Source organism: Nannobrachium achirus (genome assembly GCF_963921795.1).
Source record: "Nannobrachium achirus genome assembly, chromosome: 22".
In the NCBI taxonomy this organism is placed as follows: domain Eukaryota; kingdom Metazoa; phylum Chordata; class Actinopteri; order Myctophiformes; family Myctophidae; genus Nannobrachium; species Nannobrachium achirus.
In genome coordinates this window covers 39,674,078-39,694,442 of record NC_137829.1, presented here as the reverse complement: position 1 = coordinate 39,694,442, position 20,365 = coordinate 39,674,078, and the positions used below count along the sequence as shown (strand labels likewise).

The window sequence follows — 20,365 nt, the reverse complement described above, 5'->3', positions numbered from 1 at the left end:
TGTCACCTCATGTCCATATATGGTCACTCCAGGCCAGAATGAACAGGTTTTTCCTGTCCCGTACGTGCAAAATATCAGTCCAGAATGAATAGGCTTTTTCAAAAAGCAAAATGTGTGTCCCATGTCCATATATGGTCATTTCAGTTCAGAATGAATAGGCTTTATCTGTCCTGTACGTCCAGAATATGTGTGCGGTGTCCCTCCCGGTCAGATGAATGGATACTTTGAGGATTGGTCAAGCTTCACATGATAATTTGGCCTTCAGGTTTTATCTGTCTTGTACATGCAATAGGTCTCACCTATTGCAGCAATGACAAATAGCTGCATAAGAGCAAAAGCAAAGGCTCAATAAGAATATACAGATGCTAACAGAATGGTAAAAAGGAGCATTAAGGCAGACAAGAGTAAATATATTGAAAATCTAGCAGAAGTTGAAAAATTTAGTAGGCCACAAAGATAACAGAAACTGAAATAATTATAGAGGGATGCAGTTGACAAACAACTAAGAGACCAGCAAGCAGGACTTTTTATATCTTTTTTTAAAACCTATTATACCGGCTGTCATACCGGCTCTCCAGACAATTCTATACTAAGATTCACTGCTTCACTTCGAACCGAGGTTTGATTTTTACTCCTCATCTGATGTAACCTTTTTCACTGAAGGGTTTTCCTGTTGAAGTACTTGTCCGGCCCTGCAGACGATACGCGGTCACCGCCTCCTAGTAATTCATTTTCAATGGAAGGCGGGCTGCTATATTTCAGCCGTGCGGAGAAGTTTAGAGGCGGCGAGGCGAGCGGGCGCGGCCCTGGGAAATCCCCGCAAGCGTGCTCGTTCATACATGCGCACGCGGGCGGCGAGAGATGGATTGTGTTCATCTCTGTGAAATACCATGCAGCGTTTATTCACTGAGGGAGTGTGTTTGTGTCTCACCGCGGCACCGCCACCGCTGATCCTAGCGGGAGCCCCTGCGGCAACCGCTGCTCATCTGAAGGGCCCTTTACTCATCATCTGATGTAACCCTTCACCCAATCAGACATCACCTTGATATTGTGAGGTCATCCTTTTCCCCTATATCTGATTGGTTGTGGTTGCCAATTAGAGAGTGATGAGATCATAATATCAAGGCCTATACGGCCAGTAGTTCTTGTCTAGCTTTCTAATCGTCTGAGTTTTCTCTAAGGGTTGTCCCATTGAAGTATAGGGAGAAAATGTCACTTCAAATACTGGGCATATAATTGGGCATGATTGACTCATCTTTCTAGTTATTGCCAGACCCATGAAATGGGTAGGCCTACATAAGCAAATGTCGGTCTGTCCGGTTTTTCTCCATAGATGGTCATGATGATGACATGATGATGACATGAGGGAGGGATAGACCGACAGACAAAGCCTTCATGTCATCACAATGACATGAGGGAGGGACAGACCGACCGACAGACAAAGCAAAAGGCTTTGTCTGTCGGTCTGTCCCTCCCTCTTTATTTGGTCACAATGATGTCACAAATGATGATGACATGAGGGAGGGACAGACAGCCTATAAAGGGACAGACAGCCTATAAATGTACCATTAAATGTATAGGCCCAGAGGGTTGGCAGAACCGGGGTCTGGCACAACCAGGTTGACCTGGTCTAGTTATTAGTGTGGTTGCCCCCCACAGGGCAACCAGACTATAGTTCTTGTCTATTTTTGAGCGGTGCAAACCGCTCCTATAAGTGGCTGTGTGTGTGTCCGTAGCCTTTTTCCTCAGCGTTTTGCCATAGCAAAATGTGTGTGTAGCATAGCCTGTACATCCTAGACTTAAATCATGCAAGCATGACCACCGCTCACTTCACATTGGGTCACCCAATCAGATATCATGATACCTTCATATCGTGATGTCATGTCACCCTTTCCCCCTCTGATTGGCTGCCCATTCGAGTCAACGACAACCACACCTGAATCATCGTGTTTCGTTCCGCTCAAGCATCGCCATCAAGTGGACAACTCGTTTGGTGAAGTATGGAGATGATGGTTTGTCAGCAGAATATGTAACTGATTGAAGCTCTTATGTGGTGTGGAGACACAGTTGCGTCTTCAGAGGCCCTAACTCACTGAAACCCTTGTCAAAATGTTTATAGACAAAGGGTGTTTCTCCAGTATGGACACGTTGATGTGCCTTCAGAGTCCCTAACTGACTGAAACCCTTGTCACACTGTATACAAACAAAGGGTGTTTCTCCACTGTGGACACGCTGGTGATTCTTCAGAGTTGCTAACTGGCGGAAACTCTTGTCACACTGTTTACAGACGAAAGGTTTATCTCCAGTATGGACACGCTGGTGATTCTTCAGGGTTGTTAACTGGCGGAAACTCTTGTCACAATGTTTACAGGTGAAAGGTTTTTCTCCAGTATGGACACGCTGATGTGTCTTCAGAGTCCATAACTCAGTGAAACCCTTGTCACACTGTTTACACACAAAGGGTTTTTCTCCAGTGTGGACACGCTGGTGTCCCTTAAGGTCACCTGTCTGACTGAAACCCTTGTCACACTGTTTACAATGGAAAGGTTTTTCTTTGGAGTGGGCATGCTGGACATGCTGTGTCCATACCTCAATGAAACTCTCATCACACAAGAGGTTTTCCTTCCTGTGTAAGTCTTCAAATGTTTCTTTACTTCTCCTGGCTGCGTTGACGTCCTCGCAAGATCTTGGTTTGTCTGTATCTCCTTGTTGCTGGCTGGTTACAGAGCTGGTGATTGTCCAACAGGAAGATGAGGGCAACTGTGCATTTCTCATCATTTGACTGTTGAGGTTGTTGTGGCTCCTCGTCATGTTTTCATGGAGGGTGACCCGAGACGTGAAGGTGTATGGACACTCGGAACAGGACACCTGTGTCTTGGAAGATTGGTTCATGGACAACGCTGCTGGACTGTACATTGCAAGGCGTATCTTTGTCTCTTGTTGGCTGGAAAGACTAATATATTCTCTGTCAATCTCTTTCTCCCCCTCTGTCTCTAATATATCCCTGCCTCTCTGAATGTCACAGTATACTTTAACAGTAAAGTCTTTCTCTTGGCGGTATACCAGATCAAATGTGACGTTTAAAAACGGTGTCACATCTTTTTCTGGTCGACCAAAGCTCTGGTCTGACGTCACACAATACAAACCATTTACATCATTCCTAATACACCAATTTGCACATCTGACGGTTGCAATTCATCCATCTGTGAATTTAGTTTAATCACTAAATCAAGTTGATGACCAAACCCAGAAGTAAAGGAAACTGGCCTTGTGGAATAAGCTGGGAACTGAATTCTGTCCATCTTTCTGTAACTAATCCTCAACATTTGGTGAGGTTTAAGCTTGAGGACTGGTCAAGCTTCATGACATTTAGGCCATCCAGATTATAAATATACGGGTAAAGGGCTTTGCACACATAGGAACGTTGCAATTTTCCCATTTGCTGCATGATTAAAACACATTGGATTTGGAGTGCAAGGCTGCATGGAATCCACACTGTCGATCCGAAATGGAGTCATAAAAGGAGTCAAAGAGTTTTTACCGCATGCGACAGGATGCACAAATCCATCCAAGAGCACTGCTCACAAATCTGAAAATATGGAGGTCTCCAAATGACTGGCATGGTAGTACTGACGTGGTAGTTCTGACGTCATAGATGGCTGACTTCCATATATAGACCAGACAAACTCGCTGACCAAGAATTCTGCTGGTAGTCACATGTTAGTTTTTTGTCAGGCCCGGTAGCACTGTAAGATATATTCCAATGGGTAGTCACATGACAGAGATTCCTAGAGCATGAGGTCGACCATCACTGGTTAAGTGCTTACCAGACAACCTTGAAGCAAGCCAGCAAGTTTTTATACATACAGTTTCGGAAAAACAACAGCCGTTTCTATTGTAGAAACTACACACAGTCTCTGGCAAGATGTTATCACAACGAGCAGAGGAGGAGAACAGCCAGGGGGACATCCGACTGAAAATCAAGAAGTCACCCAGCTTGGTCTTAGCTATTCCTCCTCAACTGGAGCAGGAGGACACAGCTGGCCACAGTCCTTCCGAACAGTCAGTGAGTCCATCTCTTCTGAAGACAAACGAGGCCAGCCACAGGCCTGGCCTCCTGCCGGCACAGTCCTATCCAACACCAATCCGCTGGACTGGACGCCTGAGGACATTCTGTAAGAGTGCTCTCAGGAGTACAGCCCAGTGGTTTGGCGTTGGAAACGACGCTGAGCAGTGGCAGAGGAAAAGCCGGCATCACAGTAGCAAGCGCTTTGGTGGGCTCAAGTCTCAATACAGGGGGCCTGAGATGTTCGTCAGCATCGATCAGGGCCAGGACTCACCAGTAGCGCACAAGTTGCCCAAGGTCTTGGACCCTTCTGGCCAGGCACGGGCCAGATGAGAGTCATTTCCCCCGCGGACCCCACATGACACTCAGGGAGTCTGCCGCCCACATGAGCATCCAAGCCACCTGAAACCTGCTGATGGGGTATAGTGTCCCACTGGACTCAAAACACAAGCCTCCGGATGGGTTGGGTGTGATGGGCAAGGGGATTAACCGCCACTATCAACGCAATGTCAGCAGCAATGTCAAAAAGCAGCTAGATAACTGCCTACCCTATACATGTGTGATCACCTTTGCCCACATACTAATTACACTGCTGATTTGTTTTATATATAGTTTTGCCCCATTCACTGACCCTCATACTAGTTCTGTAGCATTCCAGTACGGAATTAGTGCGGAAGAACAGTCTCCTATGATAGACCTTTTGAGTGCAATCAACTTTATTCATATTTGAACTGTTTGTCTTGCTGGATGTTAAGAATATTGTAATATTTGCGTGGGTATTTCTTTCATGTTTATATTATCTTCTATATAACGAAGTTGAAGCTGTGTCTTTCTATTTGCCTGGACATTTTCAGATACCCAACTATTCAAAATGTTTGTAAATATTTTACTTTTTGCGTCTTACATTTTTCTGTGGTAGTACTGACGTCATAGTTGACTGATGTCCATATATAGACCAGACAAAAACTTGCCGACTCAGAGTTCTGGTAGTCACCTCTTCATATTGTGTCAGCTCTGGTATCACTGTAGGACATATTCCACCGGTTAGTCACATGACAGAGATTCCTGTAGCATGAGGTAGGCCATCACCGGTTAGGTTCAACCCTGCAGCAGGCGAACTAACCACTTAGCCGTTTCTTACATAGTTTCAGAACAACAACACATAGCCGGTAACGGAATCAGGCAAAACGGCAGCTGTTTCTGCTGTGGATACACACAATCTCTGACAAGATGTTATCACAACGAGCAGAGGAGGAGGACAGCCAGGGAGACAGACGACTGAAAATCAAGAAGCCACCCAGCTTGGTCATAGCTCAAATGGAGCAGCAGGACACAGCTGGCCAAAACCCTGCTGAACAGCCATTGAGTCCATCTCTGAAGATGAGCGAGGCCAGCCACAGGCCTGGCCTCCTGCCAGCAGAGTCCTCTCCAACACCTAACTACTGGGCTGTACGCCTGAGGACATTCTATAAGAGTGCTCTCAGGAGTTCAGTCCAGTGGTTTGGCATTGGAGACGACTTTGAGTTGTGGCAGAGGAAAAGCCGGCATCACTGTAGCAAACGCTTTGGTGGGCTCAAGGCTCAATACAGGGGGCCTGAGATGTTCACAAGCATCAACCAGGGCCTGGACGCACCATCAGCCCAAGATCAACAGCCCAAGATTGTGAACCATCTGGCCAGGCAGGGGCCAGATGAAAGGGAGGGTCAGCCCCTGCAGACCCCACATGCCACCCAGGTGGCTTCAGTCACCCTGGGGGACGGTTTGCTGTCCTCTGTCACCAGCCAGGACTGTAACCGTCGCCCCAACCGCAGACGGGAGTCTGTCGCCCGCATGAGCATCCAAGCCACCTTCAACCAGCTAAAAAGGTGTTATGGCCCACCGGACTCCGAGCACAAGCGTCAGTATGGGATGGGTGTAGTGGGCAAGTGGATGAACCGCCGCTATCAACACAGTGTCAGCAGCAATGTCCAAAAGCAGCTAGATGACTACCAGAGTTACAGGCCCTACTTTACATACTGGATCACCTTTGTCCACATACTAATCACCCTGCTGATTTGTTGTACATATGGCTTTGCCCCCATTGGCTTTGCCCAGCTTAATACTACAGAACTAGTACGGAAGAACAAAGTCTACTATGTTACTGTAAGATATACCCAGCAGGAAAACTTTTGGATCGGACCTCATTCTGAAGACTTGATCCACCTGGGAGCCAAGTTCTCTCCATGCATCCGCCAAGACCGCCAGACTGCCAGTCTGATTCAAACGGCCAAGGATCTGGAGAGAGAGTCGGGCTGCTGTGTTCAGAATGACAAGTCCGGCTGTGTGCAGACCCTCAGGTCTGACTGCTCGAGGACATTGGCTACCTTTGTGAAATGGAACAACGAGACGGTGGATGTCGTAAGGTCCTCCGGCGCCGTCTGTCACCAGGACCCCAGAGTGTGCGAGGAGCCCGCCTCGACAAAGCCACACATTTGGCCCGACGACATCACACAGTGGCCAGTGTGTACATTCCCCTACTGGGAAGGCAAAAAGGCAAAACGCACAGGCTACAGCCACATGGACTGTAACCTTATAGGCAGACCATGCTGCATAGGAGCCAGGGGCAGGTGTGAGATCTCAACCAGAGAGTACTGCACCTTTATGCACGGTTACTTCCACGAGGAGGCCACACTCTGCTCACAAGTCCACTGTCTAGACGAGGTGTGTGGCATGTTACCGTTTCTCGACCCCGACGTCCCTGACCAGTTCTATCGCCTCATACTCTCGCTCTTCCTCCACGCGGGGCTCTTTCACTGTCTGGTGTCGGTGGCGTTCCAGATGACAATACTGAGAGACCTCGAGAAGCTGGCGGGGTGGCTCCGCATCTCCATCATATACATCCTTAGCGGCATAACCGGTAACCTGGCCTCGGCCTTGTTCATGCCCTCCAGAGCTGAGGTGGGACCCGCCGGGTCGCAGTTTGGCCTCCTCGCGTGCCTGTTCGTGGAGCTCTTCCAGAGCTGGCAGATGCTGGAGAAGCCATGGCGGGCTTTCCTGCAGCTGCTGTCCGTCGTCATCTTCCTGTTCCTGTGCGGCCTGCTGCCTTGGATGGACAACATCGCCCACATCTTTGGCTTCCTCGGTGGCCTTCTGCTCTCCTTTTCCTTCCTGCCCTACATCACCTTTGGGACGTTCGACAGGTACCGGAAACGCCTCCTCATCATTGTGTCCCTGGTGGTCTACGTTGTCCTGTTCGTCTCACTCGTGATATGGTTTTACGTCCACCCCATCGACTGGCCATGGCTGGAGTACCTCACCTGTATGCCATTCACCGACAAGTTCTGTGAAAAATATGCCTTATAACTCAACATGACACTGATAAAGGCTGCTAACAAGGGAACTGTTTATATATATGTTACTAATTTAACTGCCTCATTGTATTGCCATTGTTTTTTAAGCCATGAACCATGTATCCTGTATATTTCCCTTTTCTGAAACCACAAATGATGGGAGCTTGTACCACAAATAAACCTGTGTTGAACAATGTTAAACAGAGCCAGGTCAATATAAAGGTAAAATGTTATTTATTTTTTATTTTTTATCAATCAACAGATTATTTGTGTTTATTTGTATTTGTTAGCTTATAAATTAAGTAAGATCTAAGTTTTTCGAATTGATTTGAAGATTTTTCACTTTTGTATAAAGTGGTCAAGGCACTCTGTGGTCTAGGACTCTGAATTTGGAATTGGCTAATTAGTGGCTAGCAATGAACCTTACCTAAACCTAATAATGCAGTAATGATCTGCTAAATCTCAGTAGCTCTTGTCTATTTTTTCTTTTCTTTTTTACCCTTATTTAATCTATGCAGCCCTCACACATCATCTAGGGTTGACCACGTTAGATTGACACTTAGAAGTTAGAGTGAGCGAATTCATGCACTAAGGTTGCGCGATTGGACCAATATATCGGCAGTCTGCCAACCGTTGAATGATTTTATTAGCCGATTTTCCCAGCGATTTAATATTTTCAAATTTGATACTCAGCCTTATAGAAAATATAACCCATCAAACGTAACCCAATTAACCTGTATCTACAGTGCAAAGTGTGCGCAAAATGTGAATCAATTTGGGCCAGCAGTTGTAGGTAAAGTATTGTGATTTAATTATGACGAGGCTTTTACAAAGGTTACATAAAACCGAAAATTGCAGCGCTATGCATTTGCAAGCTTGATGAAGCATAAACGCATGTCCCCTGGTCTCACTTGATTCTTAACTGTTGCTGTCAAGTCTGTTCTAAAACTTGTGCCAGCTTATGTTTATCACCAGTCAATCAATGTGATTTGAAATGTGAGTTTACTCGCTAACCAACGTGTGTTGGGAGGGCCGGACCGGGCGGGTTATTTATCCCGCAGCGAAACAATGTATTACTTGTTAGAATATATTTCATACCATGCAACACACGTGCATATCTCCTTGTATGGGCCGTTCTGTCCGTGACATCAGCTGTGGTGATGTCAGTCTCTCCGTACTTTCTATGACATTAGTCTTGTGACGTTAGTCTCGTACTACAGACAGATGGACACACAAAGCCAGATGTATAGAGCGGTTGGCACAGCTCAAAAATTCTATAAAGAAGTTAACTTGGATGGTGTTTTGGCATATGTGACTAGGTCTGGTACTTTGTTCCTTATGTCTGCATTGGTCATTTTTCTTTTTTCCAAGTACAGAATCTAAGCTTTCATATGATGTATCATTTGTTGAAATTTGAGCATATTTGAAGAAGTTATGGACATTTTAAACTTGTTGCACCATAAAACCCAAAGTGCTTAAAAAGCCATTTGAATGCAAGGAACATTTTGACACCTCTAGGTAGCCAGAAGTGGGTGTGACAATGGGAGGGACACTAGGTACTTACCTACACCCCTAAATCACTCCCCCCAAGTCAAACCACACCCACAGTGGTATAGCTGTCAACTTCAAATGTACTTGTATTCCACTACAATTATTTAAAACTACTATTTAGTAGTAGACCTGTGGTAATATATTGTGCTATAGTGCTTGCAGCCATGTCAGAAATAGTGGCCAGTGGTCTTTTCTACCTCCTCCCCTCCTTATATGCTCATCCTGTCATTTTCTCCTTTTTGTAGTTTTTATTTTTCACTAAAATAGTGTATTACAAAATAAAAAGTTTTTACAGTGTAAAAAAAAGTCTATTACAAAAGAAAGTGTTTACAGTGTACTCTTTAACGTCGGCTACGAAGCTTGCGGAGCATCTGCTGTACACAGCTAATAGTCCAGTCATTATATGAAAAAACCTAAAACAAATTGCAATAGTATAGTAAGTGAAGGTAGGTAGGTCGTTTTCAAAACTTTCTCCTGATGGGATTCCTTGGGACTTTTTTTCTCTCACTAAGGACATATTGAGGATACAAAATCAGTTGAGTTTGCTAGTATTGCAATTTGTTTTAGGTTTAGCCTAATTTTGGCCTAAAATTACTGGACTATAAAGCAGACAGCTAAAGCAGAAGCACGGTCTTCTACAGTTTGGATCAATGGATTTACACGTTTTCTTTCTTGGGAGCATTAGCAACACAGAGCACTTTTGCAGCCCGTTTTGTAGTAAGAACGTGGGAAGCGGCGGGCGGGCTTGCAAAACACACTTTTTAGGGCACTCTAGCTCGGACACAGAACGGAGAAACGTGTCCGTTCATGGGCTGCAGCTTCTTATAATAAACAGCCAGCGCTAGCGCGAAGCTAACGCTATAGCGTATCTCGCAGCACGGCCACTCGTCTGTAGTGAAACATAAAGCCCCGCCGTTCTCGAACGCTTCATTATATCCAAAATTAAAGGTCTCTCATCTGTTTACTTCATAAGCGTGGAAGAAAATCGAAGCAGCTTGTTGAAATAAAGTTTATATCGCTCATTTTGTCAGCCGGTCCTTTGTTTTTAGACACGCTACCTCCCCTGGTCACGTGGTATAGACACAACGAATAATAGAGGGGAAAATAATGCACCGGCTGACAAAATGAGCGATAAGTGTATAGGACCTTTACTTTTTGGACAGAATGTTCACAAAAGGTAAGAAGCGTTCGTGAGCGGCGGGGCTTTATTTTTTACCACAGACGAGAGGCTGAGATGTGAGATACACTGTATAGCGTTAGCTTCCCACTAGCGCCGGCTGTTCCATTACGAGAAGCCATCATCGCCGCGTCTTCCTTTGTGTGCCCGAGAGCGACTCAGAGAGTCAGATCACGACGTATAAATCAAAAAATAAATCCTTCCAGAATACTGTCTTCTGCAAACCAATAACATTAGCGAGATGAAGTTAGTCACTGAGAGTGTTTACGCTCTACAACCAGATGCACCACGCATGGGGCGGTGCTCAAAGCGTGAAATTCGAGACAAAGAGTACTCAGAGCGCAATCTCTCCTCCCCCAAAAACCACGTACAATTCCTTCCAAAAGCAGCCTCGTTTAACAAATAAAAGTAGCCATTGTAGTACCTTAAAACAACTATCTTTTGCCATGAAAAACCCTTGTTCTAAATTCGAACTTGTGTGATAGGGAAAAAAACGAAAAATACAAAAAAACGACATTGACTTCATTTTCTCACTTTTCTACTGTTTTAAAATTGCCGACATTTGGACGTTTCCTCCAGCCTCAGTCACATATCGACCTACCTTATCATGCACGCCATATTCGGACATAATGGTCAACCTGGAACTTCATATATGGTCATGGTTGAAAATGTTTGTTTGGGTCTGATGTCACGCTGTCACAGTCAGTTTGACACATGCAACATTTGGAACTATGGTTATCTCTGAGTCATGGTGAACTCTATATATGGTAACATCTATATCATAGCGAGGGCCATTATAGGGTTAAAAGAGTTCTTAAACCCAGACTCAGTCAATCTCCTCCAAATTCTCCCACTCTGCTCAGGCTGTTGAAGGGTGAGTGTGCACTTCCATCATGATGGAGGGCCCGCTAAGCAAGTGGACTAACATTGTCAAGCGCTGGCAATACCGCTGGTTTGTACTGGACTACAACGCTGGCTTGCTGTCATACTACACGTCAAAGGATAAGATGACACGAGGCTCCAGAAGAGGCTGTGTACGCCTCAGGGGAGCCGTGATCGGCATCGACGACGAGGACGACAGCACCTTCACCATCACCGTGGACCAAAAGACGTTCCATTTTCAGGCCCCAGATGCAGACGAGCGAGAGAGGTGGATCAACCCCTTAGAGGGAACCATCCTCCGTCACACCCTCCAGCTGAGGAAGGCAGAGACTGCGTTGGTCCCCAGCATTCAAGACCTTGACAAGAAGCTCGCCGAAGCAGATGCCTACTTGCAGATGCTGGTCGACAAGTTGAAGCTCTTGAAGATCAAGGACTGTATGGATGCGTCGCGCGGCAATATTGACAATTTGATGGAGACAACTTGCAGCATGGTAGAGTCACTCAAGCAATGTATTGCGCTGCTGCAAATGGCCAAGGATCCAAATAATGAACAGCCACTCGCAAACGGACGTATACGCACCATCAACCCAGCGACTGGGATCTACCAGCCTCCTCTGGACACGACTGTAGTCAACACCAGCATGCCAACACAGATCACTCTACCCACAGACCGTTCTCAGGTGTGTAAATCAGACCACTGGCCCTACACACTGTCCATGGATCCTGTAGTCACGGGGATGGGTAGCCTACGGACCCCAACACTAAGCTGCCATAAGAGACGTCTGGCACTCCCTCAGTGCCAGACGTCTCCTACTCCTCTTGTGAGGACGAGTTCTACGATGCTCGCGAGTTCTCCCAAATAAATAATTTCCCCAAACAGTGTTTTGAAAGGGGAAAGGCAACTGCAGCAGAAGGCCCCAAAGGATCTCTTTTGGGCAGCAGAGACGTTACTCCAACACCTCACACAGCGGTGCCAAGAGGCAAGGCGGATGAAAGCCTAAAAACATCTGCTCCGGGGCCTCCAGCCACCTTGCCCCTTGGCGATGAGAAAACAGTGCTGAAACAACCCAAAACCAGTGGATCACTGAACTCTCCCATATCCAAAGAAACCACAGATACAGCTCTATCACTCAGCAAATTCATATCCAACGGCACCACGGATGCAGACCCATCACTCAACCCATCCACATGCAACAGCACGACAGATGCAGATCCATTTGACAGCCATGATGACCATGGTGACACCGAGGAGTCTCCTTTTTGTAGTTTTTATTTTTCACTAAAATAGTGTATTACAAAATAAAAAGTTTTTACAGTGTAAAAAAAAGTCTATTACAAAAGAAAGTGTTTACTGTGTACTCTTTAACGTCGGTCACATATCAACCTACCTTATCATGCACGCCATATTCGGACATAATGATCAACCTGGAACTTCATATATGGTCATGGTTGAAAATGTTTGTTTGGGTCTGATGTCACGCTGTCACAGTCAGTTTGACACATCCAACATTTGGAACTATGGTTATCTCTGAGTCATGGTGAACTCTATTTATGGTAACATGATCAACATCTATATCATAGCGAGGGCCATTATAGGGTTAAAAGAGTTCTTAAACCCAGACTCAGTCAATCTCCTCCAAATTCTCCCACTCTGCTCAGGCTGTTGAAGGGTGAGTGTGCACTTCCATCATGATGGAGGGCCCGCTAAGCAAGTGGACTAACATTGTCAAGCGCTGGCAATACCGCTGGTTTGTACTGGACTACAACGCTGGCTTGCTGTCATACTACACGTCAAAGGATAAGATGACACGAGGCTCCAGAAGAGGCTGTGTACGCCTCAGGGGAGCCGTGATCGGCATCGACGACGAGGACGACAGCACCTTCACCATCACCGTGGACCAAAAGACGTTCCATTTTCAGGCCCCAGATGCAGACGAGCGAGAGAGGTGGATCAACCCCTTAGAGGGAACCATCATCCGTCACACCCTCCAGCTGAGGAAGGCAGAGACTGCGTTGGTCCCCAGCATTCAAGACCTTGACAAGAAGCTCGCCGAAGCAGATGCCTACTTGCAGATGCTGGTCGACAAGTTGAAGCTCTTAAAGATCAAGGACTGTATGGATGCGTCGCGCGGCAATATTGACAATTTGATGGAGACAACTTGCAGCATGGTAGAGTCACTCAAGCAATGTATTGCGCTGCTGCAAATGGCCAAGGATCCAAATAATGAACAGCGACTCGCAAACGGACGTATACACACCATCAACCCAGCGAATGGGATCTACCAGCCTCCTCTGGACACGACTGTAGTCAACACCAGCATGCCAACACAGATCACTCTACCCACAGACCGTTCTCAGGTGTGTAAATCAGACCACTGGCCCTACACACTGTCCATGGATCCTGTAGTCACGGGGATGGGTAGCCTACGGACCCCAACACTAAGCTGCCATAACGGCTATAGTAGCGCCGCCTTCCCCACCCACGTCACCCTCCCCTCTCCCTCAGTGCCAGACGTCTCCTACTCCTCTAGTGAGGACGAGTTCTACGATGCTCGCGAGTTCTCCCAAATAAATAATTTCCCCAAACAGTGTTTTGAAAGGGGAAAGGCAACTGCAGCAGAAGGCCCCAAAGGATATCTTCTGGGCAGCAGAGACGTTACTCCAACACCTCACACAGCGGTGCCAAGAGGCAAGGCGGATGAAAGCCTAAAAACATCTGCTCCGGGGCCTCCAGCCACCTTGCCCCTTGGCGATGAGAAAACAGTGCTGAAACAACCCAAAACCAGTGGATCACTGAACTCTCCCATATCCAAAGAAACCACAGATACAGCTCTATCACTCAGCAAATTCATATCCAACGGCACCACAGATGCAGACCCATCACTCAACCCGTCCACATGCAACAGCACGACAGATGCAGATCCATTTGACAGCCTCGATGACCATGATGACACCGAGGAGCTTGAGCCGGCAGAGGAGCAAAAGAGCGTTGTCATGCACCTGTTGTCTCAGGTCCGACTCGGCATGGACCTCACAGCGGTGGCCTTACCCACCTTCATCTTGGAGAGGAGATCATTATTAGAAATGTACGCAGACTTCTTTGCCCATCCAGAGCTATTTGTAAGTATCGCCAAGCAGCCGGATCCACGGGAGCGCATGGTACAGGTGGTGAAGTGGTATCTGTCATCGTTCCATGCAGGAAGACAGGGTTCTTTGGCCAAGAAGCCCTACAACCCCATCCTGGGGGAGGTCTTCTACTGCCACTGGGATCTACCCAATGAGACGGAGGAACCTGCACGGCCCAAGGAGACAGTGTCAGATGGTCCCATCCCGTGGTCTTCACCCGACAGTTTGTGCTTTGTAGCAGAGCAGGTCTCGCACCACCCACCCGTTTCTGCATTCTACGCAGAGTCTTACAGTAAGAAGATCCAGTTCAATGCTCAAATCTGGACTAAGTCAAAGTTCCTGGGGCTATCTGTAGTTGTCCACAATATCGGCCAGGGCTGTGTTTCATGTTTCGAACATGACGAACACTACATTCTCAATTTCCCTAATGGTTATGGCAGGTCAATCCTGACAGTCCCATGGTTTGAGCTGGGTGGGCAGTGTACCATCTCCTGCGCCGCGACAGGCTACAGTGCTAACATTATGTTCCACACCAAGCCTTTCTACGGTGGCAAGAAACATCGGGTAACTGCAGAAATCTTTGCGCCGGAGGATAAGAGGTCTTTCTGCTCCATTGAGGGGGAGTGGAATGGAGTGATGCATGCCAAGTGGGCATCTGGGAAGAAATCCTTGTTCATAGACACCAGCAAAATGGGAATCGTTAAGAAGAAGGTCCGGAAGCTGGAAGACCAGCTGGAATATGAGTCTCGCTGCCTGTGGAAAGATGTGACAAAGAACCTGAAACTAAAGAACATCAACGCAGCGACAGAAGCCAAATGCAGGCTGGAGGATAAACAGAGATTTGATGCCCTGGAGAGGAAGCAGAACGAACAGCAGTGGGAGACAAGGCTGTTCCACAAGGATGGAGAGCGATGGGTCTATTGTAAGCCTCTACTGAAAAGATTAGCTTTTGGAGGCATTAGGGAAGACACACACACAAAAATCTCTTCTGTAAACCACTTAACCTTGGAGTGACTGATGATTGAATATTTACACAGCTTTGCAAGTCCAGAATCAAAAAACAAAGATGTATAATGAAATTGAGTAAAGCTCACCACCACCATGCTACCATGCTTATTGTTGCCTAAGGGAATTCTCATAAAAACATTGAAAACACTTTAAAAACCATTGACAAAAAGGCAGTCCTGTGAGTCGCCCTCAGACAAGACGGGAGTTCCCATGCCAAGTGAGTGCCTGTGTTGAGCGGTGCGAAGCCTGCTCTGTCCGACTCTTATTTTCCCCGCTCTTTTTGAGCGATGGCATGGCTTTGTGTGTATCACGCCCATATATGGTCATTTCAGTCCAGAATGAACAGGCTTTTTCAAAAACAGAATGTCCGTTTAATTACCATATATGGTGATCTCAGTCCAGAATGAACAGGGTTTTTCAAAAACAGAATGTCCGTTACCTTATGTCCATATATGGTCACTCCAGGCCAAAATGAACAGGTTTTTCCTGTCCCGTACGTGTAAAATATCAGTCCAGAATGAATAGGCTTTTTCAAAAAGCAAAATGTGTGTCCCATGTCCATATATGGTCATTTCAGTTCAGAATGAATAGGCTTTATATGTCCTGTACATCTAGAATATGTGTGCGGTGTCCCTCCCGGTCAGATGAATGGATACTTTGAGGATTGGTCAAGCTTCACATGATAATTTGGCCTTCAGGGTTTATCTGTCTTATTTAAACACTTTATATTTATTTATGTATTTATTTAATTACAAATTCTTATTTTAATGTATGTGTTTTAATCTATTTTATTTTTTAAACCTATTATACCAACTGTCATACCAGCTCTCCAAATACATTCAGAATAGAAGTTTTATCTGTCCACCGCTTCAATTCGAACTGAGGTTTGATTTTTTAAATTCTTTCAATAGTTTAACATATTTGAGAATGTCTCTTTCTCTTTTGTCATTCTGACCCCACTTCTCATAAATTAACCTTACTATATACTTGGATGGATTCAGGCTCTCTCTACTATGCCTTTTTATCCATCAACACTAAATATATTTGACGAAAAATAGCCCATCTCCAATCCCATAATTTGCTGAATGTTCTCCCCAGAATAAGGGTGCCAAGTCCATGTTGTTGGTTAATGTGGCCTACATACAATAGGCCTTCAACTATAACGTATAACAGATTTACAGAAAGAGAAAAATACAAGCACATACCGTATTTTCCAATGTTGATAATGACACAATATCAATAGAGGTATTTAGTAAAAAAGTGTCGTTTGACCTGATCACCCAGCTCTATATCACAGGTATTTTCACACTGGGAGCGACACTTACGCCTGCGTTCTTTCTCAGGTCTGTGTGATTACACAACGCTCCTCGTGTGAACATGCTTTTCTACACGTCGCATAGAAATAAGTTCAAACACATTTCAACCCTGGCAGTGTGTGCGTGAGACAAGAATGTTTCGCCCGCTTGTTGCTATGCCTGTCAGATTGCCCTAGACTCTGTGACTGCTCTGCCTCATTGAAAATGAACTTCTACTATGTTATTGTCGCATCATGTTGTCACATTCCTGCCGCGTCATCATCAACGCTATAAAACCGTGTCCCTGGAGTCTTCATCTGTTTAATATTCGCTCTTGCTTATACTGATGTTTCATAGGTTGAACTGTGAATGTGTGAAACAATTTCATGGAACTACCTGCTGGAGAAGATGGAGATATCCTGTCTGGTTTCAAAACAACCCGCGTTCTCAGAGACTGTGCACGGGAGAAGGCCATATTTGTCCACGGAACACTGGCGGACCAGGCGGCCGTGGTCCTGCTGGAGAAGACTCCCATCACAGAGGACAGCTTGGAGGAGCTGTTCAGCGGCTCCAGGATGAAACTGGACATGAGAAATGACACCTGCAGCACGTACCAGCTGCAGCCCCCCGCCCACCTCAACCGGATCATGACCACGGTGGTGTGTCCCGCCACGGAGGAACATATGAAGAAGTACCAGCGTGGGGAGATATTTCTGCTGGAGGAGACAGAAGAAGACTACAACTCCATCACTCGGGCATACATTGAACAGCAGAGCTTCAGCATTCAGTGGATGTACAATGTCCTAGAGAAGAAGGCAGAGGCCGATCGGATCGTTTGTGAAGATCCAGACCCGCAGCTCGGCTTTGTGCTCCTTCCCGACGTCAAATGGGACCAAAAGCAGAATGACAACCTGTACCTGGTCGCAATAGCCCATCAGAGAGGCATCAGGTGTCTCCGCGACCTAACCCCAGAGCACGTTCCCCTTCTCCAGAACATCCTTAAGAAGGGCGAGGAGGCCATATTCCAGCGCTACGGGCTGGCAGCCCGGAAGCTGAGGGTATACCTCCACTACCAGCCTTCATACTACCACCTCCACGTCCATTTTACTGCGCTGGAATATGATGCACCCGGCTGCGAGATGACACGGGCCCATCTAATCCAGAATGTCATCCAGAACCTCCAGTTGTACCCGCAGTATTACAGAAAACACACCCTGTTATTCACCTTGAAAGAAGGCGACGGACTGCTCAACAAGTTCAAGGAGGCAGGAAGGTTGTAGGGTACAGCAGACCTGTGGCCTGCAGACCTCACTAGTAGTCAGCAATTCCGGCCCACATGCAAGTGACAAATACCTCAAAGCAGGACCAAGGGGTTACTATTCACATTTTTGGGGATTTTCGTTTTTTCATTTCATTTGAAAGAAGATAATTATTACAAAATTAGATCGTTTAGCTTTGGAAATACAGTTTAATAATATGTAAATTGTGGAAAAAATAGATGAAAAACCTATTTCGAACTATTCAATGACAGTAAGCCTGTTCCATTTACAGTGCACTACTGCACCTCATAGCCAGGTGTGACATTCCCTCTTTTGTCTACATAAAGATCTATTGTCTCCAAGTTGTCCCGTTACTACCCCAACGTCCAGATAACTGTGGAAAAAACTGACTATTTTGTCTAATCTCTGTCAATTTGAACTGTTTTCGTGGACATTTATTTTTATTTGGATGAGACATAACACACAAACCACCTTGGAGTGTTTACTTGGAGTCCAGGCTTCCGCGCTGCTACGATACGAGGTTACCCTAAATAAACGTATCTTCTACGAAGAAGATGCATTGTATGTGTTCCATACCATACATTTATGTGTTCTGTAACCTCAACAATGTGTCGGGGTACAAATACTGTATGCATCTCCGTTAACACCACCCAGCTTTGTTCGACTTGATTGATTAATTGAATATATTTAGCAAGTGGGTTAACAGTACTGGTAGTACGGTCAAAGGTTATGCTAAAAGGATAACACAAAAGGCCCAGGGCTTGTGGTCTACAAAGCCAGAGTGCAGTAACAAAAAAACAAAAAAAAGACTGATAAATGGGTTTAAAAGTGTTTCAAATGAGATAAAGATTTGTAAGTGATATTAATTACACTAATTGTATATCTGTTCTTGAGGTAAATGTTTATCCTCCAATATCATTGGGATACACAAATAAGTTCAAAAACGTAGTTACTGCACTCTGGAATTGAGTACAGTTAGTAAGGTGATACAATACAATACATATCGTTAAAATCAAAACAAACAAACAAACATCAAAAGGTATATTTACAGAGAAATGATGGGCTTATAAGCTACCAAAGTGTTCAAAGGTGTTAAACTAAGCCCAATTGTATCAAGGTTAGACATTATTTTAGGTTAGTTTTGAGTTTGGGTGCGGAGTCAATATCTTTAAAGGGTTTTGGTGCATTCCACATCTGGTCAAACAATTCATGACTACCGGGAGCTCCGCCCCCACCTCTCCGCCGAGACCTCCGACGAGAATCACAGCCGCACCATTCACTTGAATGGATATACAGCGGATTTTACACATTAAATATTAATTCCGTTTTGGACCCAGAGCTTCGAAATCTCGTCCAATCCGTCAACAAAGGCCTGGATATGCATTGGAAAAATATGTAGACCTTTAAACTTTTAAAACAATACGACAAAGGAATATATAAGGACGCAACAGCAGAATGAGGAAATCGCCTGTCTGCTGGACCTATACAGAGCCGTTTTCACTTTTCACTGATTAGTTTAGAGGCTATTACTCTCCATTACACAAACAACCAACCAGAATAAACTGCTTCAAATGTAGGCTACATGTTTCTTATCATGCCGATTGCTTATAAATCTTATCTATAACATTTGATATCTCTGGCGTGAAATGTTCGCGATTCCTGACAAGTTTAGCTGCCGAGCCGCAGAGGGAGAGGGTGTCGCATCAAATTCTGGGCCCTGGGTACAAGGATTCGCTGTGGGCCCACATGAATGTTCTTCATCGTGGGATTTCAAAAATAGCAAATCTACAAGCTCGCAGCGTGGCACTCAGTGCCGCGCTATGAGCTTGTATATCTGCTATTTTTCAATCGATAAAGTCTAAAATAATTAAGGCCCTTCCACCGTGGGCCCTGGTAAGTCAGTCCCACTTTTCCCCCCCTTGTGACGCCCCTACCCACAGCCTGCAGTCGAAAGCAGAGTTGAAATACAACACTTTGCGTCGCTACCCCTGTTCATTCAGACATTCACAGACGTACATTACATATCAGTTTCTATTTAACATAACAAATAAGGTGTTTGTAGTCATGGGTTATTGTCGTTTAGGCCAATACAGTCCATTCATATTTAAATTGGTTTGAAACGGCTTTCTGTGGTCCAGCAACCATGGACATGTTCCTTATTCCTCTGCTGCGACCTTATATATTCCTATGTCGTATTGTTTTAAAAGTGTAAAGGTCTAAATATTTTTTCCAATGCAGATCCAGGCCTTGTTGATGGATTGGAAGAGATTTCGAAGCTCTGGGTCCAAAACGGAATTCATATTTAATGTGTAAAATGTGTGTACAATCCGCCGTATTTCCCATTGAAGTGAATGAAGCCAATAGCGGCGCGCTGTGATAGTGGCGGAGGCAGCTTTTGGAGGGGGCGGAGCCGGTAGTCGACCATTGTATGCAATATTCTGGATACATAATTCTTCCCAAATCATCATAAATGTGACACAAATAATTTCCAACTCAAGAGATTGCACAAACATTACTACAAAAGTATAGTGTTTGGAGAGAATGGAGAGAAGACACTGGAGCAGCTCGGACAATTGAAGCCTCTTTTTATTTAGGTGCCAAGTATATAAGACTGATCAGTGGTGTAAAGTAACTAAGTACATTTACTCAAG

At 45.5% G+C, this 20,365-nt stretch overlaps 2 protein-coding genes and 1 pseudogene across 3 annotated transcripts; all 3 read left to right on the top strand.

Annotated features, from left to right (window-relative positions):
- Positions 1-5,296: 5,296 nt before the first annotated feature.
- Positions 5,297-7,408, top strand: LOC308307633 (inactive rhomboid protein 2-like; the record flags this gene model as incomplete). The annotated part of the gene is made up of 1 exon (XM_080752898.1): positions 5,297-7,408. One exon carries the CDS (start codon positions 5,297-5,299, stop codon positions 7,406-7,408), a length of 2,112 nt encoding a protein of 703 aa, XP_080609024.1.
- A 5,286-nt stretch (positions 7,409-12,694) lies between these two features.
- Positions 12,695-16,514, top strand: LOC308307632 (oxysterol-binding protein-related protein 9-like; annotated as a pseudogene). Its single transcript has 3 exons — positions 12,695-13,684; positions 13,875-15,086; positions 16,483-16,514. The product of its transcript is annotated as an oxysterol-binding protein-related protein 9-like (transcript).
- A 306-nt stretch (positions 16,515-16,820) lies between these two features.
- LOC308307631 (m7GpppX diphosphatase-like) lies at positions 16,821-17,714 on the top strand (the record flags this gene model as incomplete). Its single annotated transcript, XM_080752897.1, has 1 exon — positions 16,821-17,714. One exon carries the CDS (start codon positions 16,821-16,823, stop codon positions 17,712-17,714), a length of 894 nt encoding a protein of 297 aa, XP_080609023.1.
- Positions 17,715-20,365: the final 2,651 nt, after the last annotated feature.